Raw genomic sequence first — 26234 nt, forward strand, 5'->3', positions numbered from 1 at the left:
AAATACATTATTGTGCATTCAAATAAATAGGAATATACTTGAATAATTATACTTTCACTATTTCATTGCTATAGCATATGTGTTTATCATGTTTTAAAAATCTTGCTAATATTTTTTATGACATGATAATTGATAGAACCTTATCGCTCATTAATACTCATTTCTTATTAATTGTATATGAGCTTATGGTTCTTAGTTTGATAGGATATACTTATGAAATATATGTTTATCATTTTAGATTTATTAATTTAATCTTTCGTATGCTTAAAATATGTGTAATCATTGAAATTTAGTGAACACATTTGCTAAGAATTTTGTGAACTTCCATTGATGCTTATTTAGTATGCATATCCTTATTGTTTATATCTTTCATGCAAAATTAAGTGCCTTAAATTGTTTCAGTTCTTTTTTGCTCAAAGGAAGAAAAACCTTGCAATTTTGCTTAGATTAAAATGATTTGTTTTGCAATAACAATTTGTATGCTTTGCCATAACATATCTTTAACAATTGATATCCTTAACATTTGGTATTAGCTTGTATATATGTACTTGAATTGTATACTTAATTGATATTGATGTTTTATGTTCAAAGCGCATTTGTTAATAACATGATCTATGAGTTGCATGCATATCATTTCTCTATTCTTTGCTCATATGTTTCATGTTGTTAGTTTGAATGAATAATCATGTGCTAAAATGTTTTAATTGGATACACCTTATATTTTTTATGCTCTTATGATTAAATACATGTATGTGAACTTTTTGTGTACATTACATTTGATTGCATGCATTCAAAATGCTCTTGATGTTATTGATATCATATACTTTGTCCCATGCCTTGAATTGATCTCTCTTTCTTTTGTAATAATAAAAAGGGAAAGAGTTCACGGATATTTCTTCTTATATGCTTATAGCAATTGGTATAGGATTTTTAATATTTGATATAAAAAGCTTAAACAAAAGGGGATGAAAATGAATATGTGAATATTTACTAATAGCTCTTTGTTTACTTGCTCATACCTTTTTGCTATGACAAATAAAAGGGAGAAACATTATGTGGACAAATTTTCTTATGCTTGATATACATATGTTCTTGTGTGTGCTTAATTTTATTATATGCTTTGACATATGTATGCATATGTTTATGCTTAATTGTTATATTTGCTTTAACATATGTTTGTTGAGTCATGTTGGATTAAGATGCATTGATTATGGGGGAGAATATTGAGTTTTAGCATGCTTAAGAGGGAGTTTTGCAAAATAATTTTTGAAAATGGCTTTCAAAATCCTAAAATATTTTTCAAGTTTTTCCATCAAGCAAATTTATCTTTAATTTTGTCATATAAAAAAAAAAGAGATTATTAGCTTTGAATTGATCCTTATTTTCAAATGATAAAACATTAAGTTAAATAAGTTTGATTGTGGTTTTACAAAAGATTAATTTAGTATATTTTTTTATTTCTTATCATTATTGTACTAAATACAAAATATGTTTATCAAAATGATTTTTGATGTGCTAAAAATTGAAAAGCTTCGAAATATGTTTTGAATTCAAAAAGAGAATGTTTGTAAGTGTTTTATCAAGTGAGAAATGTATTTATTCATGTTGGGAAAGAAGGGATCAATCACTTTGCTTACAAAATTGATCCCCTAGCTAAACCAATAGATCCCCTTTTATGTAGGATCGATTGATTTTTCATCCAGAATGCTTCCAAGTTCATTTTTCAACAAAATCATTAGTCTCTTATGATCCTGGATCAATTGGATCTAGGGTTTGAAGAATGGATCGATTGGATATTCAACAAGATCGATTGGGTATACAACCAGAAAGTAAAGCAACCTTGAATTTGGCTTAACAGGATCAATCAGGTAAGGGAACTGATAAATAGAGTTCAGGCACAAGATTGATCGAGTCCTTTCACTCAATCGATCGGATTTGCCCAGATTTGTGTGTAACGACTAGTTTTTCAAGCTTCCAACAGATATTTTCAACACCAATCAATCCCTAACGGCTACAAACTCAAATCCTTTATAAATAAAACTCCTCAAACACCATTGAAGCCAAGAGAGAAGATCTAGAGCATTCAATCACTATCTTTCAAGAAATCAAGAGTTTTAAAGCTAAAATTTTATATTTTTGTATTTGTTCTTGTATCCAAAATTATTGTTGTACTCATTCATCAATTTTTTTGTTATTCATTAGGCAAACATTTAACCTTAAAGAGGTATTTTAGTTTGCAAAATTATTTGGGTTGTTTTGTAAAAAAAATGTGAGATATGCTTTTGATCTTGTAAAAGTAGAAATTGTTATTTAAGCCTTAAAAAAAGATAAAAATATAATATAAGATAAGTTTGTATCTTGTAAGTAATTTTTTTCAATTTAATGGATTAAAACCTCGATATGGACAACTAATAGAAAAGATGTAAATGATTTATAAAAAATAATCGAACCTTTATAAATCATTATATTTGATTTTTTACCTGATCTGTTTACTTTAATTATTATTTATATTTGCTTCAAGTTTATCAATTTATTATTAATTGCATCATATTTTGATATTATTTTTAATTTTACATTCAATTATCTTAAAATTTATTTTTGAAAAAATTTGAAAAAAATCCAATTCACCTTTTATTCGATTACCATCTACATCTAAAAGCTAATACCATCTATATCTAAAAGCTAATACATCATACCATATTAAGGAATTACCTTATTGAAATACAATCCCTAATTGGAAACAAAAAGGGTACAAATCCCTTGAATAAAATTTTCAAGTAAAGAATTTTATTTATATAAAGATTTTAAAATTTTTAAAACGAAATTATCTTATTTCTAAAATAAAAGCTAATTGTCAAAATTTTTATTTTTTTTATTTTTTTTCATATTATTAGTAAATCTACACATTTATACAAAATTAACTGCACTCAATGCATTTTTCTTCATTTTTTTATTCTATCTCTAATATCATTATTTCTTTATTATAATTATTTTTTCTCATCAAATTTTAATATTCAAAATTTCTTTTTAAAAAATATTTATCCAAACAGTTCAATTACAAAGACTAGCATTTTGAAATGAATCAATTCAATACGCTTGCATTTTTAAATTTTTAAAAATTCCAAAATTCCTCTCTCAAACACCCTAAAACTCTATTGATATTTTCGTTTTTAAAAAAATAATAAAAAAAGGAAAGTTTAAAAAAGAATTAAAAAAATTTTCATCTACCATTAAGGCCTTTAAACTGAGTTTCATGAAAATTACACTCAAACTTATTTACATTCAGTGCAACAACAACAACCGTCTAACATGATGGCATAAAAATATGGATCTAGGATTATAATCTGCAACTTGATCTACTACAACTCATTATAACAATATGTATCTTCAATTTCTTAAGAAATGTCAAGTGAAAATAATGACAATCAAACTAACATTAAACTAGGTATGGGAAATCGCATATTTATGAAAAAAGGCATTCCCCCTACTGAAAACTTGATGAAACGTTTCATACAAACCTGTTTTCCACTTTAAAATGAACAGCAAAATGTCAAAAAATTGTTTGTGACTTGTACTAATGTAGGAAACCTTCCTGTTTAGCCACCAACATTATAGTAGGTAAACTACACGCACAGTTTGCATCAAGCAAAGTAACCGGAGAACCCTGAGAGCTAAAAGCTGGCAGTACTCTGCTCAGTATCTCCTGTTAAAACTGAATTTTAGTTAGGCCACAACACATCATGCAGCAAGGTCACAAATTTGGTGAGAAATTGAATAGAAGTACAGTGTGAGAATAAAAGTCATGCATGGCAAAATACCACCGTTGAACCCAGAAATATGTTTAGCGATCAATTTATTTTATGAAGGCATTAGGGAGGCTTACTAGGTTTACCGAATGGACATTGTATGATCTCTAAAGCTCTCTAGAGACATCATCTTGATCCTCCATCTCCTCAACAATGACGTACTTCGCAGCATGCTTAGTTGGGGATGACCCCGCTGTTTCATCTACTTCTTGTTTACCCTTCTGCAGCTTTCGGTATCTTCAAAAAGGATAAGAAAAACAACATAGGTATTTTAGGTCAGCTTAGCCATGGTAGAAACCATAAAGCAAAAGGAGATCATTAAACAAACTCAGGAATTACATCAGTGAACTCTAAAAGGAGTTGAAGAAATAGATTGGACAGACAAATCCATATTAAAATTTAATGACAAATCCATATCCTCAGTTACAGAAGATACCAAGTAATAAATTTGTCTGCTCAATATAATTTCATATCCTCAGTTGAACTCAACCGCATAGAGGGAAAAACTAGATATTGGTTACAAATCCAAGCATGTCCCTCTTCTTCTATGGAATATTAGTTCAGAAGTTGTGATTCATTGAATAAAGAGAACAATATGGGTGGTTACAGAAGTAATGACCAGGCCATCCACACAAATCGAGGTAAAAATTGCAAAACATGAATTCTTAGGGATTACTGAGAGAAATTGGAAATAGATGAATTAGGGTTTAAAATTTGGGAATTTGGAACTGGTTGAGTATAAATTTGAAATAGATACAATTAAGGTAAGAAAATTGGTAATTCATATCAGGTTATGTCAATTTGCCAATAACACAAGTAGGAGAAGAAGATAAAAAGTGGCCTCATTTTACTAAGCGCCAGAAATCCCACGGACAAGAAAGCCTCATCCTTTCGAGGGTTTAGAGCAGCAAATAGCAGTAACTCTCCTAATACCTCATTACATTGTAACAAAGTGACTACATAGCATACTGGGTTCTCCATGACTGTTATCTAACAAGAATAAATCATCACATCCAAAAATAAACTAAATGAATAAAATAAAGAATTGCAAGAGGTATTTGTGAAGTTTGAGATTGATAGTAATTATAAGAGACTAAGAAATGCTAAAATTGTGTAAGTTAATTGGCTAACTGTGCAACGTAATATAACTAAACATAGAAGTCAGAGAAAAACAAAGAGCAACTAAATCAATTAACTTAGTAGCCCAACAACTAAAAACACCAAATTCTGCTATTAGTTTAAAGAATAAAAAAATGCAAAAACACTAAGATAAAAATTCTCCCTACAAATGACATACAACATTCCCAGATCCTCAACAAAGTTCAATACCTCAGGGGTGGGAGTTTAATAAAAGTGCTAATCTCTAGTCTCTTCGTGCAAAGCCATCTAATTCCATGCCTTCACTAATATAGAAATGACTCCATTATGACTAAAACCTCCAAACTTTGATTTCAGATATAAAAAGGCTGAATTTTAATATCTAATAAAATAATAAGATCTCAAAACAATGAATTGGAAACATATAAATATTCTTTTAGCATGGACCTCCTAAAAATTCAATATCTCAGCCACAAGTGCTAAACTTTAAATAAAATGTTACAACTTCAGAAAGTTTTGAAGGGAAATCACTAACTACAATTTTTTGCGTAGAAGGGGGGGCCTCAAGCCAGAACAAATTGCAAATTCATAAAGAAGATTTATTGACCACTTACTTGTACCAGTTGAATAAGCTGACTCCAACCATGATTGTGAAGAGTCCAGCTCCTTTTAACCAGGTAAACTCATCATGGAAGTAAAATACTGCAACCTGAATAAGTATTAGAAAAAGAATTAGAAAATAACTGCAAATACGTGGTAGGAAAATAAACAACAGAGTGCAATCAGCATGAACAGGAAAACAGCAAGAAACTAACATTATGCATGTGAAGGCTGACAACAGATGAAATCAAGAAGATTTTGTTGGATAAAATAAAGGGGATCAGGATTCCACTCCCAGCCCAAATAAAGCCAAAAAATTAGTGAAAATCAAGTAAGACCTGGTACCAAGCCATCAAACAGCCCACCCAACCCAATCCAAGACCTGGTTGTTAAAATGAAATCTGATAAACAATGTCTCCTCTTGTGTGAACAGCCTCTGACTCTCAGCTCAATCTCTTCTACCATTCATTTGCCATTCTTGACCTAAATAAGCAACTCATTGATTGCCCTCCATTTTGGTAATGACTCCAGGATACGGTTGGAAGAACTATGGATTACCACCAAGAACATCTTCAATTGAGCTCAGTGCATAATAATATCCTCACTTAAGTCATTGCATAAAAATGAGAATGTAGACAAAAAATATCCTCACCCTTTCTCTAGATTGTAGTGATTAGAATATCCTCGCTTATGCTCATCGCATTCAAATATGTGACTAATCATAAATCACAATACATTAGCATTGAGGGGTTGAAATAAGATTATATGAAACATGTAGTCCATGTTAATAAAAATACTCATTAAAATTATGACATGTATTCCTACTTTTTGACAAGTCAACCTTTTTTACACAGTTGATATGGAGTCAATAAATGGTGAAATAGTGTTTCACCAAGGTTTAAACAGGCCCTGACACATATTCCTACTTTTTAACGAGTCAACCTTTTTATACACATTCGATATGGAGTCAATAAATGGTGAAATAGTGTTTCACGAAGGTCAATTGATAGTATGTAAAATTTAAACAGGCCCTAGAATTGATATGTAAAAAAATAAAATGTGTCACAATTTCAATGGAGTGATATTTGCTGCCGTGGAGTAATAATTCAAACTATTCTTTCTTGGAGGGGTTGTTCATAAAATTAAGCTGGCAAAAGCTAACCCTGAGGAAACAACTTGCTTGAAATCCAAACTAGTCAAAATTGAAAAGGCTTAAAAGCCTACCACACAAACAAGTCAAACACCATAAACTCAAAACTCTAAGAAATCAAACCTGATCCATAAACAAAGCTAGGCTGTAAAAACAGAATGGAGCTGAACCAATCTTCCTTGGCAGGCTCAACTTGACTAGATATTACCAAGCTTGAACACAAACCTAGCTCACCTCAAGCTCAAGAATTATTGATTGAACTCAGCTTGGGGTAAGCCATTTTGGCTCAATTATAACCATGGAGCTCATTTTTGCCATTTTCACTTACTTTCTAAAGTTTCAAATGGATATGTGCAATACATATAACAAAATATATATATATATATATATATATCCAATGATAGATGACTGCTATCTCCAAGGAAACTATCTGCAGCAAGCACAAGTAGATAATAATTGTTTGTACTACCAGGGGCTCCCAAGTTGTATCTTAAATTGATGACTAGCATGAACTAATTCATAAGTACCAAAGTTTAAAAAAAAAAATGAGATGACTGATGAGACAACGTTTTTTTGAAGGACTCACACATGCAATTTTAAGATAAGGGGACTAGAATGCCATTTACTTTGGACCTTACTGAGTCAAACAAAAAGTCAGAATGCTGCATGTAACCCTTTAGTAAAAAGCAAAGATTTTTCAAAACCATTAAATGATAAAAAATATATATATCTAAAGAAAACTATATACCAATATGGTGACAGCCTCCTTCACAACTCCAGCTATTGTCACTGTAACTGCACTTGTTACAGAAACGAAGATGTACTCTGTTAAAACCTGCACCAACAAGAAAAGCAAGCTTCTAAATAAACCACAAGATTTGTATTACAGCCACAGAAAAGAGAAATGTAAAGCTTGTAATTTGGTCCAGAAGCAATTCCAAAAATTTTTAAGAAGAAACCTTACCAACCTTCCAAAGAGTGAGAAAGGACAAATAGATTTAAAAGGGAAAACTAAAGGGGGAAAAAAAAAAAAAAGATGCTTCAGCATAGATTCCTACCATAAAGAATGCCAGTGTTCCACCAAAAAGCATCAACAAGCAACTTCGAGCAATATGCCATGAACTGTTAAAATATTTGTTCTTCTGGAAATCATCCCACGGATCCAAGAAGAGAGAAAGAAGAGCTGTCACAACTGCCATCACTGGAGTCACGTAGCTCATGAAGGTAAGTGGGTTTTTCAATCCTGGATACATTTAAATAGAAATTACCTAACAGCAATGCTGTAAAAAATCAGAAAAACAAAGAAGAAAAAAAAGACCAGCTTATTTGAAGAAAACAAGTTACTTTTAGCAAAACCACTTGCAGTCTATCAATACATCTATATATCTATACATTACATTAAAATCATCCCTGGAGGGGGTTCTTTTGCTGTCACATGGCAGTCATGAAAAGTTTTTTATATATTATTAATCAATTTTCTTTCCCTTTATTTTAAGTTACACAAATCTTACCATTCATAAACTTATACATTCATGAATCTATGGAATCTATGAACCCTATTAGTTGTGGATGAATATATTTAAAGTTTAGTGTCATTTAAGTTTAATATTTTGAGTCTAGATTTACATCTGTTGAATAGTACAAATACTCATGAATCAAATCCAGATTGTTCCTATCAATATATGCTCCCTTGGTGTATTTAAATTTTTCATACATAAATAGCAATTATAATTATGCTTTCAGTATATTTAAAAGTTTTATTTCAGTTTGGTCTTTTTTTTTTTTATTAATGTTTCAATTTCAGTTTAGTTTATAATTATGCTTTCTATATAAGTTATTAGTTTTGAATCATGAAATTAAGTTTTTAGTTTTAGTTTATAAGGTTTTAGTTTTAGTGCCAAAGAAGCCTTGGCTTAGTGGCAAGGAAAAGGACCTAGAACTTTAAGATCCCACGTTAAGGTCTCACCATGTATGGGCTTGGTTCAACTTTATGTTAGATTATTTGTCTAGTTATGTTCTAGTTTGTTAGTTGATTATTCAATGATTTCTTATATATAGATGTAATACTCAATTAAGATTGTAACTTCTCTTGTACTTGAAATTTCATTAAAAAAAATAATAATAATAAGTTTTTAGTTTTAGTTTATGCATTAAGAGTTTGAACCAAATGAATTTGTTGACATTATATACTATTTTTTATTCATTCTTACAAGTTCTTCATTAAAAGTTACATGCTACTCTTTTCGAAAAATATGTATTATTTGTTCATATTGATAACAAAGGTTTTTTTTTTTAGATCTAGAAGACACCAAAGCTTGTAAAGGTAAAACTTAAAAGATGTGGATGCAAATAATAATAGATGATATGAGGGTTAAGGAAATAGGTGAAAATAATTTTTTTTTTATAAAAATAAGTGGCGCAAGAAGATACAAAATTATGAACTAACATGATTCCTTTTCTTGCCTTTCATATAACCGAGTCCCAGAGATATAAGGCTTTAGTTTGTTATTGTTGTTGTACTTATAATAAAGTTTTTTGTACATTTTTTGTCAAGTATCTACTCTAAAATAATTTTTACCAAGTAAAAATACTCTAAGTGAAGCATGGGCAACAATTTAGTATAAATTAAAACCCTCCTTTTTCATAGATATTACAAAAGTTTTCGAGACTATCATTATCAAAATGAGAATTAGAACTTCAAGATTGCCAACTCAACATCCACTCCAAATACTATCCCCTTATAAACTATATCTACTTAAGACAAAAAAGTTCACGAAAATAAAGCTTTTATAACTAGACCTATTAATTGGGTGGGTCGAGTTGGGTTTGGATTAGGTCAATTTAGGTTAGGTCAATCCAGGTATTAAAGTCTGGTCAATTTCAGGTTCAGATTGCTTTGGATTCAAATCATTCGGGTTAGAATCACTTCAGGTTTGGGTCATTTTCGGTTCAAAAATTATCAAGCTCAGATTGTTTCAAGTTTAAGTAATTCAGGTTTTACAATCAAGTTATTCGAATTCGGATCATCTCAGGTTCAATTTATTAATTATTAAAATCAAATCATAATAAATTTAAACAAATTATTAGTAAATTAGCTTTATAACTAGACCTATCAACCATGCGAGGTTTGGGTAAGGTCAATTCAAGTCAAGTCAATTAGGATCTTTAAAAATTCAGATCAATTTCAAGTTCGGGTTATTTTAGATCATGGTCATTTCTAATTTGGATCATTTTGGGTTCGGATCATTGCAAATTCAAATCATTTCGCATTCCAATAATTTGAGTTATTTGATTTTGGGTTATTTTAGATTCAATTTATTTATTTTAAAATCAAATTATACAAAATTTAAACAAATTATGTGATCAAGTCAAATTTTATTAGAATTTTATCGAATGAAAAAAGTATAAATAATAAATACAATTTTAAAAATAAATATAAACATTTTAATTTTTATGCTTTAAATTAAAGTTAGAATTTTATCATTTATAAATATGTGATTTTACTTTTTTATTAAACTAAAATGTTTTTACTAATTAATGTTCATTATAGTTATTGGTTCACTTTCAATCAAATTCAACAAACTCATCTCAATTCTCAACTTTTATACCAAATATATTTCAATTTTAAAGTTAAAACTTTAAAAATGCAATCATTTTTCTTAAACCAATCCAATATTAATATATTACTACCACCTATAGGTCATATATGCCCATAAACAATATGATGAATGATATTATTATTAAACAAAATTATTATCTAGTAAGTCAAATACAATAAAATCCATTTCAATTTTATGTTGTCCCAAATATGTAATGGAGCCATGTGGATGTGGGTCATAATTTACAGGTTACTTTCTATGCCTATAAGGACTATATAACTAGTCTATACATATATGCCATACCAATGTGATATAATTAGGTTTAATGAATTGTTGTCATTTTTTTAAATAATTATTATTGATCTATTTAATTATTTTACCAAGTTAAAAAAATAATAATAAGGAACTTTATTTATAATATAATAAACATAAAAATCAAATTCAATTATAATCCTAGAAGTAATTTATCTTTTATTCTTTCTAAATCATTATTAAGAAGGATAATATTTAAAACTATATAAAAGTGCAATAGTAAAAAAATTTTGAAAGATAAGTTATAAAATTAAAATTAATTAATAATTTATATTATATTTATTATTTTCATTAAAATAATACTTTTAGAAATAAAATTATATATAATTTAAGTTTAGCTAATCTTTCAAGTCATTCAAATTCGGATCATTTCGAATCTGTCATTTCAAGTTCGGATCCTTGAGGTTTAGCTAGCTTTTTGATTCAGGTTGTTGAGTGTTAACTTTTCCTAGTCCAATCGGATTAGATCGGGGTCAGGTTTTGGTGGGTTGGACAGATTTCATGTTCAAGTCAGATTGGACAGGTCTATTTTTAATTAAATTAAACCAAACTATTAAGCAACCATTTATTGTATGCATAAATCAATGGAAGTAACCATATCTCACATGAGTTATCTAGAGAAATGATATAACCTAGGATATAGTGCAATATGCCTGGAGAACTTAATATTGCAGTAGACAAATTCCTCTCCATGTTACTGCTAATAAAAGATTTCTCATTTTAAACAAAATGAAGGGTATGTTATTCCTTCTTAGACACGGGAACATCCAACACAAACTCAATCACCAGTCCAGCAAAAATCAAATAGAGTACAAGTCTTTTGGCAATAATGGTGAGAATGTTGTCTAAATTAAGAATGGATGATGATAATATCATGCAAACATACTGATCCAAAACCATAGAAAAGAATGTAAATAACGTGGTGATGTAATAAAATAACAAAGAAAGGGAAAAAAATGGTAAACTTCAAAAGAGAGAGACCACTTACCATAGGCTTCTTTCTATAGATAGTAGCCCATTCCAGCCACCATTACCATTGAAAAGTCAATTTGGAAGCAACAATTAAAATAATCAATATAATTAGTAAAGAGAAAAGAAAAATATCGAGAAAACTGGATCAAATAATTGAACTCTATGTGTAATATATCATGTAAAATGAATCAAAGCCATACCTGCAAAAGTATTTGAGTCATGCACCAGCGAAAACCAGACATAACAGCAGCAAGCATGACAAAAACAAAACCCCAAAACTCGAAATCTGTCTCCTTTGCAACTGGAATAAAAAAGATCAAGCTTTACAGGTGTTATAAATATTTGACATTGTAAAAGCTTGAGAGAGAGGGAGAGAGAGAGAAGCAACAGAAAAAACGGACACCATCAATACCTGCTCAAATATTAGACAAACTCACTGTAAAAAGTTATTTTAGTCTGTCAAAATGATTTGGATGATTATGAACCAATTTAGCATCAGAAAGAGATTGCAACAGTGTAGTGAAAAGTGCAATTGTTAAAGTTGATGATTCTTAAAATAATGACAATGTGATCAGAGATAAAATTACTATTAAGGATATCATCAAAATGAGATTACAATAAATTATATATTCATAACATATTTTATTTGACGTTTGAAATTATCAAAAATAATATTTCAATTATATTAAATAAATAATTTTCTCAAAATATACAATTTATTTGTCAAATGATATAAAAATTATCACATCTAAAAAATAAAAGTAAAACTATATAAGTACCAAAAAAAGATTTTAAAAAATGAGTTTTAAAACTGATTTCAACACTTGTATCATTAATTTACGTTACTTACATTATCAAAATGTTCTTTGTTCCGAAGTTTTATATTGCTTTGTAACTTAATTATGAAACATTTTTTTTTTTAATTTTTTATTCTATTATAATAAAGAATTTTATTTAATTGATTATACAAAAATTATACATAGCTTTCATTTTATTGGACCAGGAGCACAAACTTGTCAGAATTTTCAGCAGCTATTACACCTACATGGACTGTGTGAAGCAACCCAACCCAGCTGTGAAACCTAAGAAAATGTAGTTGTGAATCCAAGATTTCCCACCATTTTCTTCTTTACTACTCCCTCCATTGCAAGTTGAATGTTCATCTTTCTGTTATGTGAGTCTCAAAAATGTCCACTTTCCCAAAACAGTATTTTTCCAATGTTGCCCTTCACCAAAATACTAACTTTGGATGGGCCTCTCTAGCCTTTATAAATTGTAATGGTAAAAGTAGTAAAGGAACAAAATACTTCATTCCTAAAACTTTGAGCTGTTGGTAAAGTGGACATCCAATTTTCGAAGGAGGAAGTATTTTTTATTATCACTTCAGTTACAGATTAAAAATCATTCCTATATCAAGCTCTTTCAGCATTAGAAGAGTCACCAATCACTCCCAAACAAACTCACCACAATTAAGTAAATACATCAAATTTCAACCCTAGCCCTAAACTGCTTTTCACAGGTCCATTTACAGTACAAAGACAGCATCTAGATAGCATTCTAAATTACAATTTCTGTGTTCAGTTAGAACCCCATATTAATAGCTTAAAAGCCCTAATTCTAGTAATGATTTTCCATCCTTTTGACATCAATTAAACAAAAAAAATAGTCTCAAACCCCTGAAACAGACTGCTGCTTTTCAACAATTACCAACCTACTGTCATATTAATGCAAGCCTCCCTTCAAGTTTTACATCTCTCGTACTACCACATGAACTCCAATATGTTTTATATTCATGTGAATCATGAAATGCCAAAAATCATAGGAACAAATAACATGCCTTCAATGTCTTATTGAATAATTAAGGATTTAGTTTCCAAAATGCTTGAAAACTTTAAGAAAGGTGAAAAGAGGATGATACTCCATAAAGACAGAAGCCAAAAGATAGAATATCTTTGTCCATTAGTGAAGCATTAAAGCAATTAATCATTACTACAACAATGGCCTATGGGTCCCACACCAAATTTCCTACTGAAGAAATCTCTAGAATAAAACTATTTTATTCTTCTATATTTTTCTTATTACAATACTAGAATTGCATGAAAATATATAAGCTAAAGGCCGAATATTCTCAGCCTTAAAACCCAAGATTTTCATGCATTAAAACAACTAATCAAATGAGTAATTTACTGTCTACATATAATAGAAAAATATCTAATGGATTTGGTGTAATTACCCAAATCACTCCTTATTCTAAAAATAAGAGACTTAACTAAAACAGATAAAGCCAATCAATCAAGTAATAATGAAGATTAGATTTCCATACTCCCCCTCAAGCTGGGTGGTAGATGTCAATCATGCCCAACTTAGACTTCAGATTCTCGAAGTTGTTTCAAGAGAGAGCTTTAGTGAGTATGTCTGCAGTTTGGAGGCATGTGGAAGTATAAACTAATCTAACAATTCCTTCCTCTATCTTCTCTTTGATGACATGACGATCAATCTCCACATGTTTAGTCCTATCATGATGAACAGGATTCTTTGTTATACTTATGGTAGCTTTGTTGTCACAGAATATCTTCATGGATTCTTCTGCAGAAACCTTTAACTCCCTTAGCAACCTTTTCAACCAAATTCCCTCACATATGCCATGAGACACAGCTCTAAACTCAACTTCCTCGCTACTTCTAGCCACTACAAATTGCCTTTTGCTTCGCCAAGTAACCAAATTTCCCCACACATAGGTACAAAATCGATAGTTGATCTTCAATCAGTAATAGATCCAGCCCAATCAGCATCAGTGAAAATTTCAACATTTTGATGTGATGTCTTATTAAAAATTAACCCTTTACCAAGATTTTTCTTTAGGTAATACAAGATTCGATACACAGCCCTCAAGTGTTCCTTGGTTGAGTTGTTCATGAATCTGCTTATCATGCTAACCGAAAACCAATATCTGGTCTTGTATGAGAGGTACATAAGTTTCCCAACAAGTATTTGATATCAACCCTTATCTGTTGGTGGACTTCCTTCTTCTATTCCTACCTTATTCATTATGTCCATAGAGGTGTCAACAGGTTTGCATCCAAGCATTCCAATTTCTTTTAGTAAGTCTAGGACACATTTACGCTGTGAATCAGAGATGCCATTCCTTGAGTGAGCTACCTCTATACCAAGAAAATATTTGAGGTGTCCCAAATCTTTGGTTTCAAATTCTTTGGCTAGAAGGTTCTTTAGGTGGCTAATTTCTTCCACAGTCTCCAATAAAAATAATGTCATCCACATGACAATAAAAATGGCTATTTTTCCATCAGGTGAATGTTTGACAAACATGGTGTGATCACTCTGGCATTGTGAAAAACCATACTTCTTTACCACCTTTGTTAGTCTATCAAACCATGCACATGGGGATTGTTTGAGACCATATAAAGACTTTTGAAGTTTACATACCTTGCTAGAATTGTCCTGATTTTTAAATCCTGAAGGGATTTTCATGTAAACTTCTTCTTATAGGTCGCTATTAAGAAATGCATTTTTGACATCTAGTTGGTGGAATACCAATCTAGATTTGCTACCAATGATAATAACACCCTAATTGAATTAATTTTAGCAATCGGAGCAAATGTCTCCCCATAGTTAACACCATAAGATTGAGTAAATCCTTTTGCAATAAGGCGAGCTTTGAATCTATTAATACATTCATCTACATTGTGCTTGATAGTAAAAATCCATTTACACCCAACTGGATTTTTTCATTTGGGTAATTCTGAAATCTCCCATGTTTTGTTCTTTTCTAGGGCATTGATTTCTTCCAAAACAGCCATCTTCCATTTTGGTTGCATGAGTGTTTCATGAATATTATTGGGAATCTACATATTGTTTAGAGTGGTAACAAAAGCTCGATAAATGGGTGATAAACCTTCATAAGAAACCACATTACAGATTGGGTGTTGAGTACATGATCTCACACCTTTCTTTAGAGAAATCGGTTTATTAAGATCATCAAAAGATTCAATTAAATCAAATTCAGTAAGAGTGTTACCTGTGTTGGTTTCAAATATCTCTAAAATCAATTTAGATTCTTGGTTTTGCTTTGAAGGTGTACATTCTCCTAGATCCTTCTAAGTTTTATTTCTTCTTGAATAGACAATCAATTCTTTGTTTGTTTTCCCTTGTGTGGACTTTGAGCATGGAGGATCTGGTCGGATGTTTTGGACTTGAAACGAGCTTGGAGAATCTAGTTGGACATGAAAAGGAGTTGGAGAAGTGTTTGGTGATTCCATAATAGGATCTTCCCAAAGCTGATATTCTCGTGTAATTGGATTCTCCCCCTGAATGGCAGTTTTGGGAAAGTAAGGTTGATTTTTGGAAAAGGTAACATTCATGGAATGGTAGAATTTCTTTGTTACTGGTAAGTATTACTTGTATCCTTTTTGATTTAGAGAGTATCCGAGAAATATGCATTTGTGGGATTTGGGATCTAATTTGCTTTGGTTTTGTTGGCTGGCAAGAACCAATGTAGTGCATCCAAACACTTTAATGGGAATAGACAAAATGATTCGAAGGTGAGGATAGAAACTGAGAAGAGATTGTCAAGGGGTTTGAAATTTCAGGACTTGAGAAGGCATTCTGTTTATAAGATATGTAAAGATAAGAACAGTCTCACCCCAAAAATACTTAGGTACATAGGTAGCCATCATGAGGGATCTTGCAACTTCCAACAATGTCGATTCTTTCTTTCAGCAACACCATTCTGTTGAAGAGTATCGACACATGAGCTTTAATGAATTATACCATACTTCATTAGATATGATCCAAGGATTGAATTCTAGTATTCTCTCACATTGTCGATTCTCAACACTTGGACTTTGGTTTTGAATTGAGTTTGAATCATATTGTTAAAGTTTTGGAATAACTGGCCTACTTCTAATTTTTCCTTCATAAGAAACACCCAAGTAACCTTGGTGTGATTGTCAATAAATGTGACAAGCCATCCAGAAGCAGTAATGTTATTTACTCTAGAGGGATCCTAAATGTCACTATGTATCATTGAAAAAGGATGGGATGATTTGTAAGGCTGATTAAGATATAGGGTACGGGTATGTTTGGATAGTTGGCAGACTTCACACTAAAGGTTGTTAGGATTTTTATTGAATAATGAGGGAAACAACCTTTTGAGGTACAAAAAGTTTGGATGATCTAACCGATAGTGCCACAACATGATATTACTATCTTTATTATTACTAGAGGATGAAGCCACACAAGAAGTCTTCTGATATTGCCTTTCAAAATCATTAACTCTTAGGATATAGCGTCCTACACACATCTTAGCATTGCCAATCATCTTCTCCAAGTCCAAATCCTGAAATTCACACATATTTGAAAGAACTTTAGTAACATACTTAAGGTCTCTTGTAACTTTGCTTATTGATAGTAGATTGCAACTTAGATTTGAGATAAACAGAATAGAATCAAGTGTCATCTCTTTGGAAATAATAATAGAACCTGCACCAGCCACTTTTGAAAGTGACCCATCAGCAATTCGAATTGTGAAATTTTCATGACATGGGTTGTATTTGCTGAATACAGATGCATCCCCAGTCAGATGGTCTAAAGCTCCTGAATCCACAATCTATGAATTTGATTTCTCTAGTTTTACACTCAAGGCACTTAGAAAATTACCTTTTGTGCTAAAGAACCTGTTCCAATAACACTAGATCCGGGGTTAGAGGTAACCTCCGACGCTGGGCTCTCCCCTTCGTCAACCATGCAGGACTTTGAGTGAAAATTTTTAAAGGTTCAGATCGTGCTCTAATACCATCAAGAAATCTCTAGAATAAAACTAGTTTATTCTTCTATATTTTTCTTATTAAAATATTAGAATTGCATGAAAATATATAGGTTAAAGACTGAATATTCTCAACCTTAAAACCTAAGATTTTCATGCATTAAAACAGTTAATCAAATGAGTAATTTACTCTCTACATATAATAGAAAAATATCTAATGGATTTGGTGAAATTATCCAAATCACTCCTTATTCTAAAAATAAGAGACTTCACTAAAATAGATAAAGTCAATCAATCAAGTAATAATGAAGATTAGATTTCCACACCTAAAAGAAAATTAGACCAGGTGCACATTACTCACAATTAGGAAGCAGTACATATATCTAGTAACTACTACCTTTCTTCCACTTCATACTTCATAATTTGAGTAAGAAAAATACATGCAACAGTGAAGGTGCTGTATGTATAGAAATTGAATTGCTTATAAGAAACATATGAAATTGTCAAGAATCCACACCTGTTAATAGAATCCCAACAGAGATTACCAAGATAATTCCTAATAGCTTAAGGCTTGGAGATTCCAACCTTTCAAAAAACATTCAACATCAATATCAGAGCAAGAAGGGGCATGAGAAAAAATACAATCGATTCTCAGGAAAAACAGAAAATGAAGCAGTTAGACTGACAGATATCTGAAGACAACATGCGACAAAAACTAATTGATATTCAGAGCATGTTACACGGACTCTTCACTTTACTCTAATGTATCCGTCTCTAACACTTCTGGGCACTTCCCTCTATATATATGGGTCTGACTCTTTGATCCTCAAAATTAATGTAAAAGATTGTCAAAAAACATAGTATTCTTGTATCTGACACCCTATGTCAAGTCCATGTAACATACCCAGTTCCTAGGCTCAACTGAGTTAATCTTATAATAAAATAGCATAGGTGTATTAAGTTACCAAATAGATATGTTCCATTTTCATCCCTAATAAGCATAAAAACAACTGAAAGCTTCAAATATGATCATGATAAATCAATAAAACAAACAGTTTTTTTAAAGAAATAAAATTAAAGTTCTAAGATTGGTTTAGCATAAAAAGTGAGAGTTAAACAAAGTCCAAAAATGAATTTAAGTAACTATCTGACAGTTACACAGTAAAAGTAATTATATAATCAACAAGACAGCTGTCCTTTCAATCAGTGAATTTGAACCCAAGCTCCATCCTAGTCCCACCAACAAATTTGGTCAACACTTGAGCTAATAAGAGGCTCAATAAAGCCTTAATTCAACAACTTTAGAGTAGATGCATTTACTAAGTTACACTATGTTCTGGAAGATATTATTAGTTCAATAAATTACTCCACATTATGGATGCATTCACTAGTATTTGATGTAGACCATAGAAACATGGTTTTGAATTTTCATCATCTTTTTTGGTTGCTTTAGATCTTTTGGATGTAGACCTTGACCAGACAAAATGGATAAAGCAGATTCAAGTGGACAACCCCAACTAGTTTGGGAATTAAGGTTAAAATCACTTTTGCTGGGATATTATTGGTGCTAATTCTAATGCAAGTTTAGCTCAATTACATAACTAACCACACCATTTAGTTCAGCATAAAACTAAGGAACTTATCCTGGAGTGGTGAACCCCTCATCTTTTTCAGGGAAAAACTTTTAAAGTCAAAATCATGCAGTCATACTCTTTTATCAAGACAAGCAATTATGAGTTTTCTAAAAGAGGCCAGTTGTCTAACATTCGGAATAATTGCCTTCTAGTTAAAAGGGCACAGATGCATGTCAAGGTTTGAAGATGAGTGAGCAAAGGGTCAAAGCTAACACATGAATAAAGTTGGTTCAAGGAAAAGTCTAACGAATCCTGAGATAGGGTCCTGATAGAGTTAGTTCCTAAGAAGCCAACCCAGTAGACTAACCAAACTATTTTTTTTTATTTTAACAATGCCTAAATTTCTAATAAAAGAAGTTTCTGATGTGTAGGTATATTTATTCTCCAATGTCCAATCACAAAATCCTATACAGTGGTTCATCCAACCTTCATTGTTTTGGCAATATTGCTATTGCCATGACCAAAAAAAAAAAGGCAATTAAGGAAAATAAATGAAATAACAATCGACCATCATCTAAAGGATACTCTCAAAATGCATTGTTTCAAGCTTCTAATAAGCATTAACTACCAAATTACTTAGTTCTACATCTACAAAAAGAGCTTCATCCCTAAATTTGAAGACCCTTCAAACAGCTCAGCACCATTCAAACATGAACAATAGACATGAAATCAATTTGAAAACTCACCTTAATGCAAATGCAAATAGGAGAAGAAATATAGGTGCTGCAGATTTACACTGCAGGGTACACAGGAAAAATATTTTAGTCAACAACACAACCTAAAAAGGAAAACTCAAAAGGCATGTTCACAGACTGGAGGAGGCAATTCATCTGGATGAGACTAAATATTCATCAAAATATAGAGTATATAGAGTATAGAAAAGTTATCAAACCATTGTAGCAAAAGTAACAGATATGAAAACCAGGGATGCATTGCTCAGATTAACATCCAGTGCTGTTGAAAGAGCCGTAGGTACAACTGTGAAAGGCAAAGTCCATCTGTACATTAGTTGATAGAAAAGTTAATAACATAAGTTACAGAGAAAGGCAAAGAGGTGGAAAAGCCATGCAAGAACAGAAGACTAGGATTTTAAAACACTAAATCTAAGTGCAAACATGCATTTAGATTTGAGCTAATGATGTAAAATTAAACAGATAATTTACAAATTTATTTCCATCGACAACATGCAAGTGCCAAATTCATATTATAAAGAAGCATGAAGGAACATATGTTTGATGAATTTACCTCTATAGAAGTAATCCCTCCATGACATTGGAACGGTAAGCTGAAATCTATGAGACCAATACCACGTGATCACCTTTGATAAAACAGCTTGCATGGTGAAGTGAACAGTATTCATCAATAAGGGAGCTGGAAACTTTCCCAAGTCATCTCCCAACAAGGTTTTGTTGTACCTACTCAAAGCAAAATATAAGAGGGACAATGAACAAGCTTCAAAACAAATGATTTTAAATTTAGCTACCATGCTGCTGTGATTAGTTTAAGATGGACTTACAAGGTCAAAAATGTGCTGAAAGTGTACCATACAAGTATAAAGAACAATGTCTTCAACACATCCACTGAAGAAACAGGGCTGTTAGAATTCAGTGACAATGCTTTTGGATTGCCAGTAGAATTGGCTCCATCAATACCAATATTTGATGATCTTATGTCCCCAGCATACTCATTTTCAATATCAAAAGGTTCATATTTTCCATCTCTATCTCCTCCATGTCTGTCTTCCATGGTTCTACTACCATTCAAGTGCATACTTTGCTCTGAAAATTTACTGTATCTAACCCCTTCAACAAACCCATTTTGTAACTCACTCTGATTAAGCATAGGTAACTCAAAATCAGAGTCTTCTACAGTTGAATCACTATTCTCTGAACGGCTTTCCAAATGGATTGTCCCATCGTCATCGACCCAGCGAGAGAAGGAAGGCTCCCTGCGAAGAACTGAACCTTGATTTCCAGTCTGAGTATCAGTTGTCCCCGTGCATCCAACTGTTTCTTTATTAAAATTACTCTCTACCATATCCTTTCTTATTCTAAGTTAGAGCCATCTATGCACTGCATTAGAACACAACTCGCCAATGCCCAATAAGTGCCTTCTTTTTCCATCAATTTATACAACTATATCATTTGCTCAGGTTTACCACATGAAACTATTTTGTGAACAATATTTTGAGCATCAAATGAATTAAGAATCAACTAAATATATTAAAAAAGTTCTGCCACTCCACTTAGGTTAGATCATTCAAAAACCCCAGATGTCACCTGTCGCAATCAAATATAACCGCAAAAATTGAGTATAATACAGCTTCATTTAAAAGAAAAGGTGAAGAAAATATGAAAAAACAGAAAATTTTAATTTCCATTGTCAATAACCTGGCATTATTTTTCCGAAAGAAATTTTGATATTTATTCAGTTTTCCCAGTGATAAACAAAGCGTTAAATGAACTCATTAGGAAAAATAAACCCCACCTCGCCATCTCTTAGATTATCCCATATAAGAATTCGATTGAATGAAGAAAGAAAAAAGAAAAAACTCTATAAACAAACCAGCATTTGGAATCAGAAAAATATCTAATACAAATTAAAAAAAAAAAAGCTGAATCGAACCAATAAGAAGCTCAATGAATTTCAAAAATGACATAAACTTAGATGAAAAAAAAAAAAAAAAGAGGAAAAGACATTGGAGTGACCTGGTCAAGTATTATTGAGATCCAAAGCGGTGAAGAAAAATAAGAGAGAAAGGACTTTAAATTAAAAAAACAAAAAGGAAAAATGAGAGATCTGATCTTGTAATCGATTAAGGATTGTGGATTATTAATGAAATAAAGTTGATGCTGGTGAATGTTGGTGCCCAGTCAATGGATGCGTCTGTGTGAGCGTTGTTGTCTGCTGTTGTTGTTTTTGGTTTGTCTCAAAATCGTAGATTCAAAGATACAATTATGTTTTTGCTTTTCTTTTCGTTTTTTTCCCTTTTTTTTCCTATCTTCTGCTCTAATTTTGAATTTTCCCTTTTTAAAAAACAAATAGCATCATCAAATTTCCATTTTTTTCTAATACCATTAAAAAAATATTAGATCTTTATTTTTAATAACTTCCACGAGTAGATTTACAGTTTATAATTTTTATGAGTTCATCTAAGTATAATTATAAAATTCAAAAAGGTTAATCCAATTTAATAATTGGTATATTCATGTCATTTGTTTTTTATATCAAATACGTACAAGATATAAAAATTTTTATATCATAATTCATGTTAACACGTAAAATATAAAATATTTTTATTTTTTTAAATCTAAATATAAATTTTATTAAAATTTTAAATCGTATCATATTTATATTGTGCCATCATATTATATTTAAAATTAGCAAATTCAGTACAATTAATAATAAGGTTTTTTTCTTTGACAACTTAATTTGATTTTTGTGAAAAATATTCTAGATTAAAATATTGAATTCTTTAACTTAATTTTTAAAAAATACCTCTTAAAATGATCTGAATAAAAAATTAAACTCCAATGAAACTTAAAAAGTAAGTGTATCACCAATATATAAAATTAATTAATTAATTAAATTAAATTAAATTAGTGTTTTATATCATTTTCAAAATTATCATAATAATATAATTACTATAGTAATAAAATCACCAAAGTGATTTTAGATGACCATATTTAATACAATATTATAAATCACTAGTATTTTTAAATCATTGTGTTAGGTATTATATGAAAAAAAAAGTCATATAGTACAAAATTATCCAAAAGAACTTTACAAAAAAGTAAAATATTTAATATTTATTAAATCAACAATTTATAAAATAATTAAACGTTATTTCATAGAAAATCACAAAGTATAGATCAATTTTGATAAAAATAAATTCTAAAAAATTATTAAATAAAATGGGTAAATTTCATTAATATATCATGTGGTTATGATTGAAATGAAAGTACTTCCTGAAGTTAAAAACATGACACTTAATTATCTTACAATTTATTTTATTATTCTTTTACCCAAAACCATTATTTTTTTTCCGTTTTTTTTTATTTTTTCCTTTTTATTCATCTCAATTCATATTCTCTTTCTAAAAATTCATTCACTGTCTCTAAAACCAAACAAATTCTCTCTCTAAACCCAATTCAATCCATAAATAGTAACATTCAAATCATCAGAACCCCCATACCACCACCACTATTACAAATTCACATCATCACTAGACTAGACGATTACCACCAAATCCAACAGCAATCGAGTAACCTCACTATTACCATCACCATTACTAAACAATCAACCCTTCCATTAATACCAATATCAAAGAATCAAACAAAATCATTCCCAATAACTTACAAATAGAAAACCCAAAAAATGCAACCAAATCAAGGATATTTGGTTTTTCACAAGTATTGAAAGAAAGAGACAAACACCAGAAAAAAAAAAAAAAAAGAACAACGAGGAAGCTAGAAAGGATATTTCATGGGTTTGTCAATGTCAACATACAATGGTGAAGTAACAGCGATAGTAAGGTTCAGCGAATTATAGGATTTGAGCATTGGTTGATAAATTTGTTCTTAAAAAATATTTAGAAAAAAGAAAAAGGGTCTGATGATTTTAAAGAGAGAGAATGAGTTAACAATAAAGTTTGGAGGTGATGTGAACTTGTAATGGTGATGATGATGTGAACTTGTAATGGTGATGATAGTGTGGAGGATCTAGTGGTTTGAAGGTTATTGTTTGTGAATTGGTCTGGATTTAGAGAAAAAATTGGTTTGGTTTGAGAGATAAAACAAAAAAAAAAAGTTTTGATAAAAAAAATAAATCATACGGTATTTAAGTATTATATTTTAAATCTCAAAAGACACTTTCATTTTGATCTTAATCACAAATGTATATTTATGAAGTTTACCCTAAATAAATTTATTATTTTTTAATCAATATAAATTTATACCATAAAACTTTTCCATAATAAATAATTAAAAAATCACTTTTTATTTTTTATTTTTTAAGTGGCTAGCTTCCTGGAGTAATATTAACTATAGTTTTGGAAGGGTAAATTAGTCAAAATTAATATTTAAAATTATTTTCTCATTATGATAAAACTTTTTTATCCTTGAGGTTGAGAATCAAATCACTTTCCAAGACGGTGATCTTATTACCTTAGTGATTTAAAATCACTATCACGTAGGATTTCTAAATTGCTACCATGATATAATTACTAAGTGCAAATCACCATAGTTTTTAAATGAATCACCCCATAGCAAACACTCTTTTAAGAAAAATTTTTTTTTATTAAAGAGTTTATGATGTGTTTGGTACACAAGGTTATGATATGATAGGATAAAATAATATTATGATTATGATTAGATTAAATAATGTCATCCCATCTTATGTTTAATGGGTGTAAGAATTAAAATAAGATAATTTATTTATTGGTCAAAATTATTCTTTATCAAAGTTTATACAATTTAAATTATTGATATAATATTAAGTGTATGACAGGACATGTAAATTTAATCTTATGGATTAAAAATAATCATCTCCATTTTTTAGAGGATTAAATCATCCTATCCCAAGAGGATAATTAATCATTCTTCTAATCATATCCTTGTTTTTATATACAAACCAAATGTAACATAAGATGATTATTATCCTATTTTATCTATTATTTTATGTATCAAACATGACCTTATGTATTATTATCAATTAAGTGCTTTATTTATCTCTACTCCATAATCTTTATTGGTAAGTTTCTTTGGTTGAGATTAATTATTAGCTATCCACTTACGCCAAAATCTCAAACATTAATTTTCAGCTAACCACTAACATCAAAATCTCAAACCTCTTTAACTAATAGAACATGAAATTATTCAAATTGAAAATAGTATTTGCATTGCACATGCTTTTTTCTTTTTCTTTTTTTATATTAATGTTTCGTACTTTTCTTACTTTATTAGTATACTATATATAATTATTTTTACAAAAACTTCTAAGATTTTCATAATATATTAAGGATTAATCTAAATTCAATCTTTTTATTATATCAATTTTTTAATTTTAGTTTCTTTTCCCTAATTTTAACAAATTTAATCTTTATATTTTTATTAAAATTTAATATAAGAATAAATGATAAAAATGTTAAAATTATAAAGTTAATTTTGGCATGTGATAGGTGATATATCACTTGAACGTTTTAAATCATCTAGCATTTATTAGTGCAAAAAAAAAAAAAACTTAATTTTTGTAAAAATTGCCAAATTTTTTTGTTTGAATTTTTAAAATTATTAAAATAAAGATAATATATTTCAATCGATATCTATCATGAAATCAAAAAATTAATTCAACTAAATATATTTATCACGTGACTATTACCTTCTTCCCATAAAATCGACTTATTAAGGTGTATAATGCCAACTTTTATATACCCAACAACCTTTCCTTTCCTAACTGATGTGCGATTAAAGCATCTTGCCTACTCTTTTGGATTGTTTGGTGTGACATTCTCTCTAACCCAGTCTTATAACTCCCTCATCACAGTTGTCACCCTGCTTGCTCTCATTTGGAATGCTTGGCATGGCAAACTTTGCCACTATGTCTTATTTTGATACCTTGTTAAATGACAGACTAGCCCACCCTAGTACCCCAATTGGAGCACTTGGTATGGAGTCGAATGATTTAATAGTTTACTATAATACCACTTACCATATGGCCACTACCCTATCCTCATAAAACCAGCTTATTGAGGTATGCAGCACCAATACTTATATACCCAGTGACTTTACATTTCTTATTCGATAGGGGATTGAAACACCTTACCTACTCTTTTGAAATTCTTGACATGACATATCACGTCATCTCTAAAATGTCACATATTTCAAAAATAAAAATTTAATACTCTTATTAATTATCCTTAAATTAATGTTTAATAAAATGGTTAAATATAAAAATGACCTTTATACTATATTTTCTCTTAGTTTGGTACCTAAAGAAATAAAATTTTCAGTTTGATACTTCAACTTTCATTCTATTATCCACTTTGGTACTTGAAATTAACGTTGTTAGTCAAGTTACTAACATGATATGAATATTCAATAAGATGCTGACATGTGTCAAAAAGTCTACTTAATACCACATTATCAATTGCTACGTCAACATTAAAAAAAATTTATAAAAATTCAAAAAAAATCTAAAATATTTTTAAAAATCTAAAATATTTGAAAAATATATAAAAAAAATATGAAATACTTTAAAATTTTTTAAAAATATGAAAACTCA

At 30.1% G+C, this 26234-nt stretch overlaps 1 protein-coding gene and 1 long non-coding RNA gene across 7 annotated transcripts; both read right to left on the reverse strand.

Annotated features, from left to right (window-relative positions):
* Positions 1-3310: 3310 nt before the first annotated feature.
* On the reverse strand, positions 3311-21926 carry LOC111291809 (putative sugar phosphate/phosphate translocator At1g06470). 6 transcript variants are annotated; one of them, XM_089766879.1, is made up of 13 exons: positions 21662-21926; positions 20470-21232; positions 20199-20368; positions 19846-19931; positions 19640-19689; positions 17837-17904; positions 11738-11838; positions 11554-11566; positions 7713-7855; positions 7403-7489; positions 5519-5613; positions 3884-4043; positions 3311-3703 (listed from the first exon to the last, which is right to left on the reverse strand). In XM_089766879.1, the coding sequence occupies exons 2-12, from the start codon at positions 20988-20990 to the stop codon at positions 3914-3916; spliced, it is 1464 nt and encodes a 487-aa protein (XP_089623005.1). In that variant the 5' UTR covers positions 20991-21232; positions 21662-21926; the 3' UTR covers positions 3311-3703; positions 3884-3913. The 6 variants fall into 6 exon arrangements, with proteins under 6 accessions (XP_089623005.1, XP_022739580.2, XP_022739579.2 ...); XM_022883845.2 differs by having other exon boundaries at positions 3311-3712; positions 3893-4043; positions 7713-7897; positions 21662-21925; XM_022883844.2 differs by having other exon boundaries at positions 3311-3712; positions 7713-7897; positions 21662-21924.
* On the reverse strand, positions 16658-17824 carry LOC149516520 (uncharacterized). Its single transcript, XR_016345809.1, has 2 exons — positions 17214-17824; positions 16658-16893 (listed from the first exon to the last, which is right to left on the reverse strand). It is a non-coding gene; the product is annotated as an uncharacterized LOC149516520 (long non-coding RNA).
* Positions 21927-26234: the final 4308 nt, after the last annotated feature.

This window comes from Durio zibethinus, chromosome 10 (assembly GCF_047325235.1).
Source record: "Durio zibethinus cultivar Kanyao isolate XHJ-2024 chromosome 10, ASM4732523v1, whole genome shotgun sequence".
In the NCBI taxonomy this organism is placed as follows: Eukaryota; Viridiplantae; Streptophyta; class Magnoliopsida; order Malvales; family Malvaceae; genus Durio; species Durio zibethinus.

Excerpts from the sequence above, each read along its gene's own strand:
- LOC111291809 (XM_022883845.2), bottom strand. The coding sequence starts at position 20,990 with ATGGTAGAGAGTAATTTTAATAAAGAAACAGTTGGATGCACGGGGACA. Across the intron at positions 11,839-17,836 it reads TGTTGGGATTCTATTAACAG|TTGCAAAGGAGACAGATTTC; the intron begins GTGTGGATTCTT and ends TTTTTATTCCAG. Across the intron at positions 4,044-5,518 it reads AGCTTATTCAACTGGTACAA|ATACCGAAAGCTGCAGAAGG; the intron begins GTAAGTGGTCAA and ends TCCTTTTTGAAG.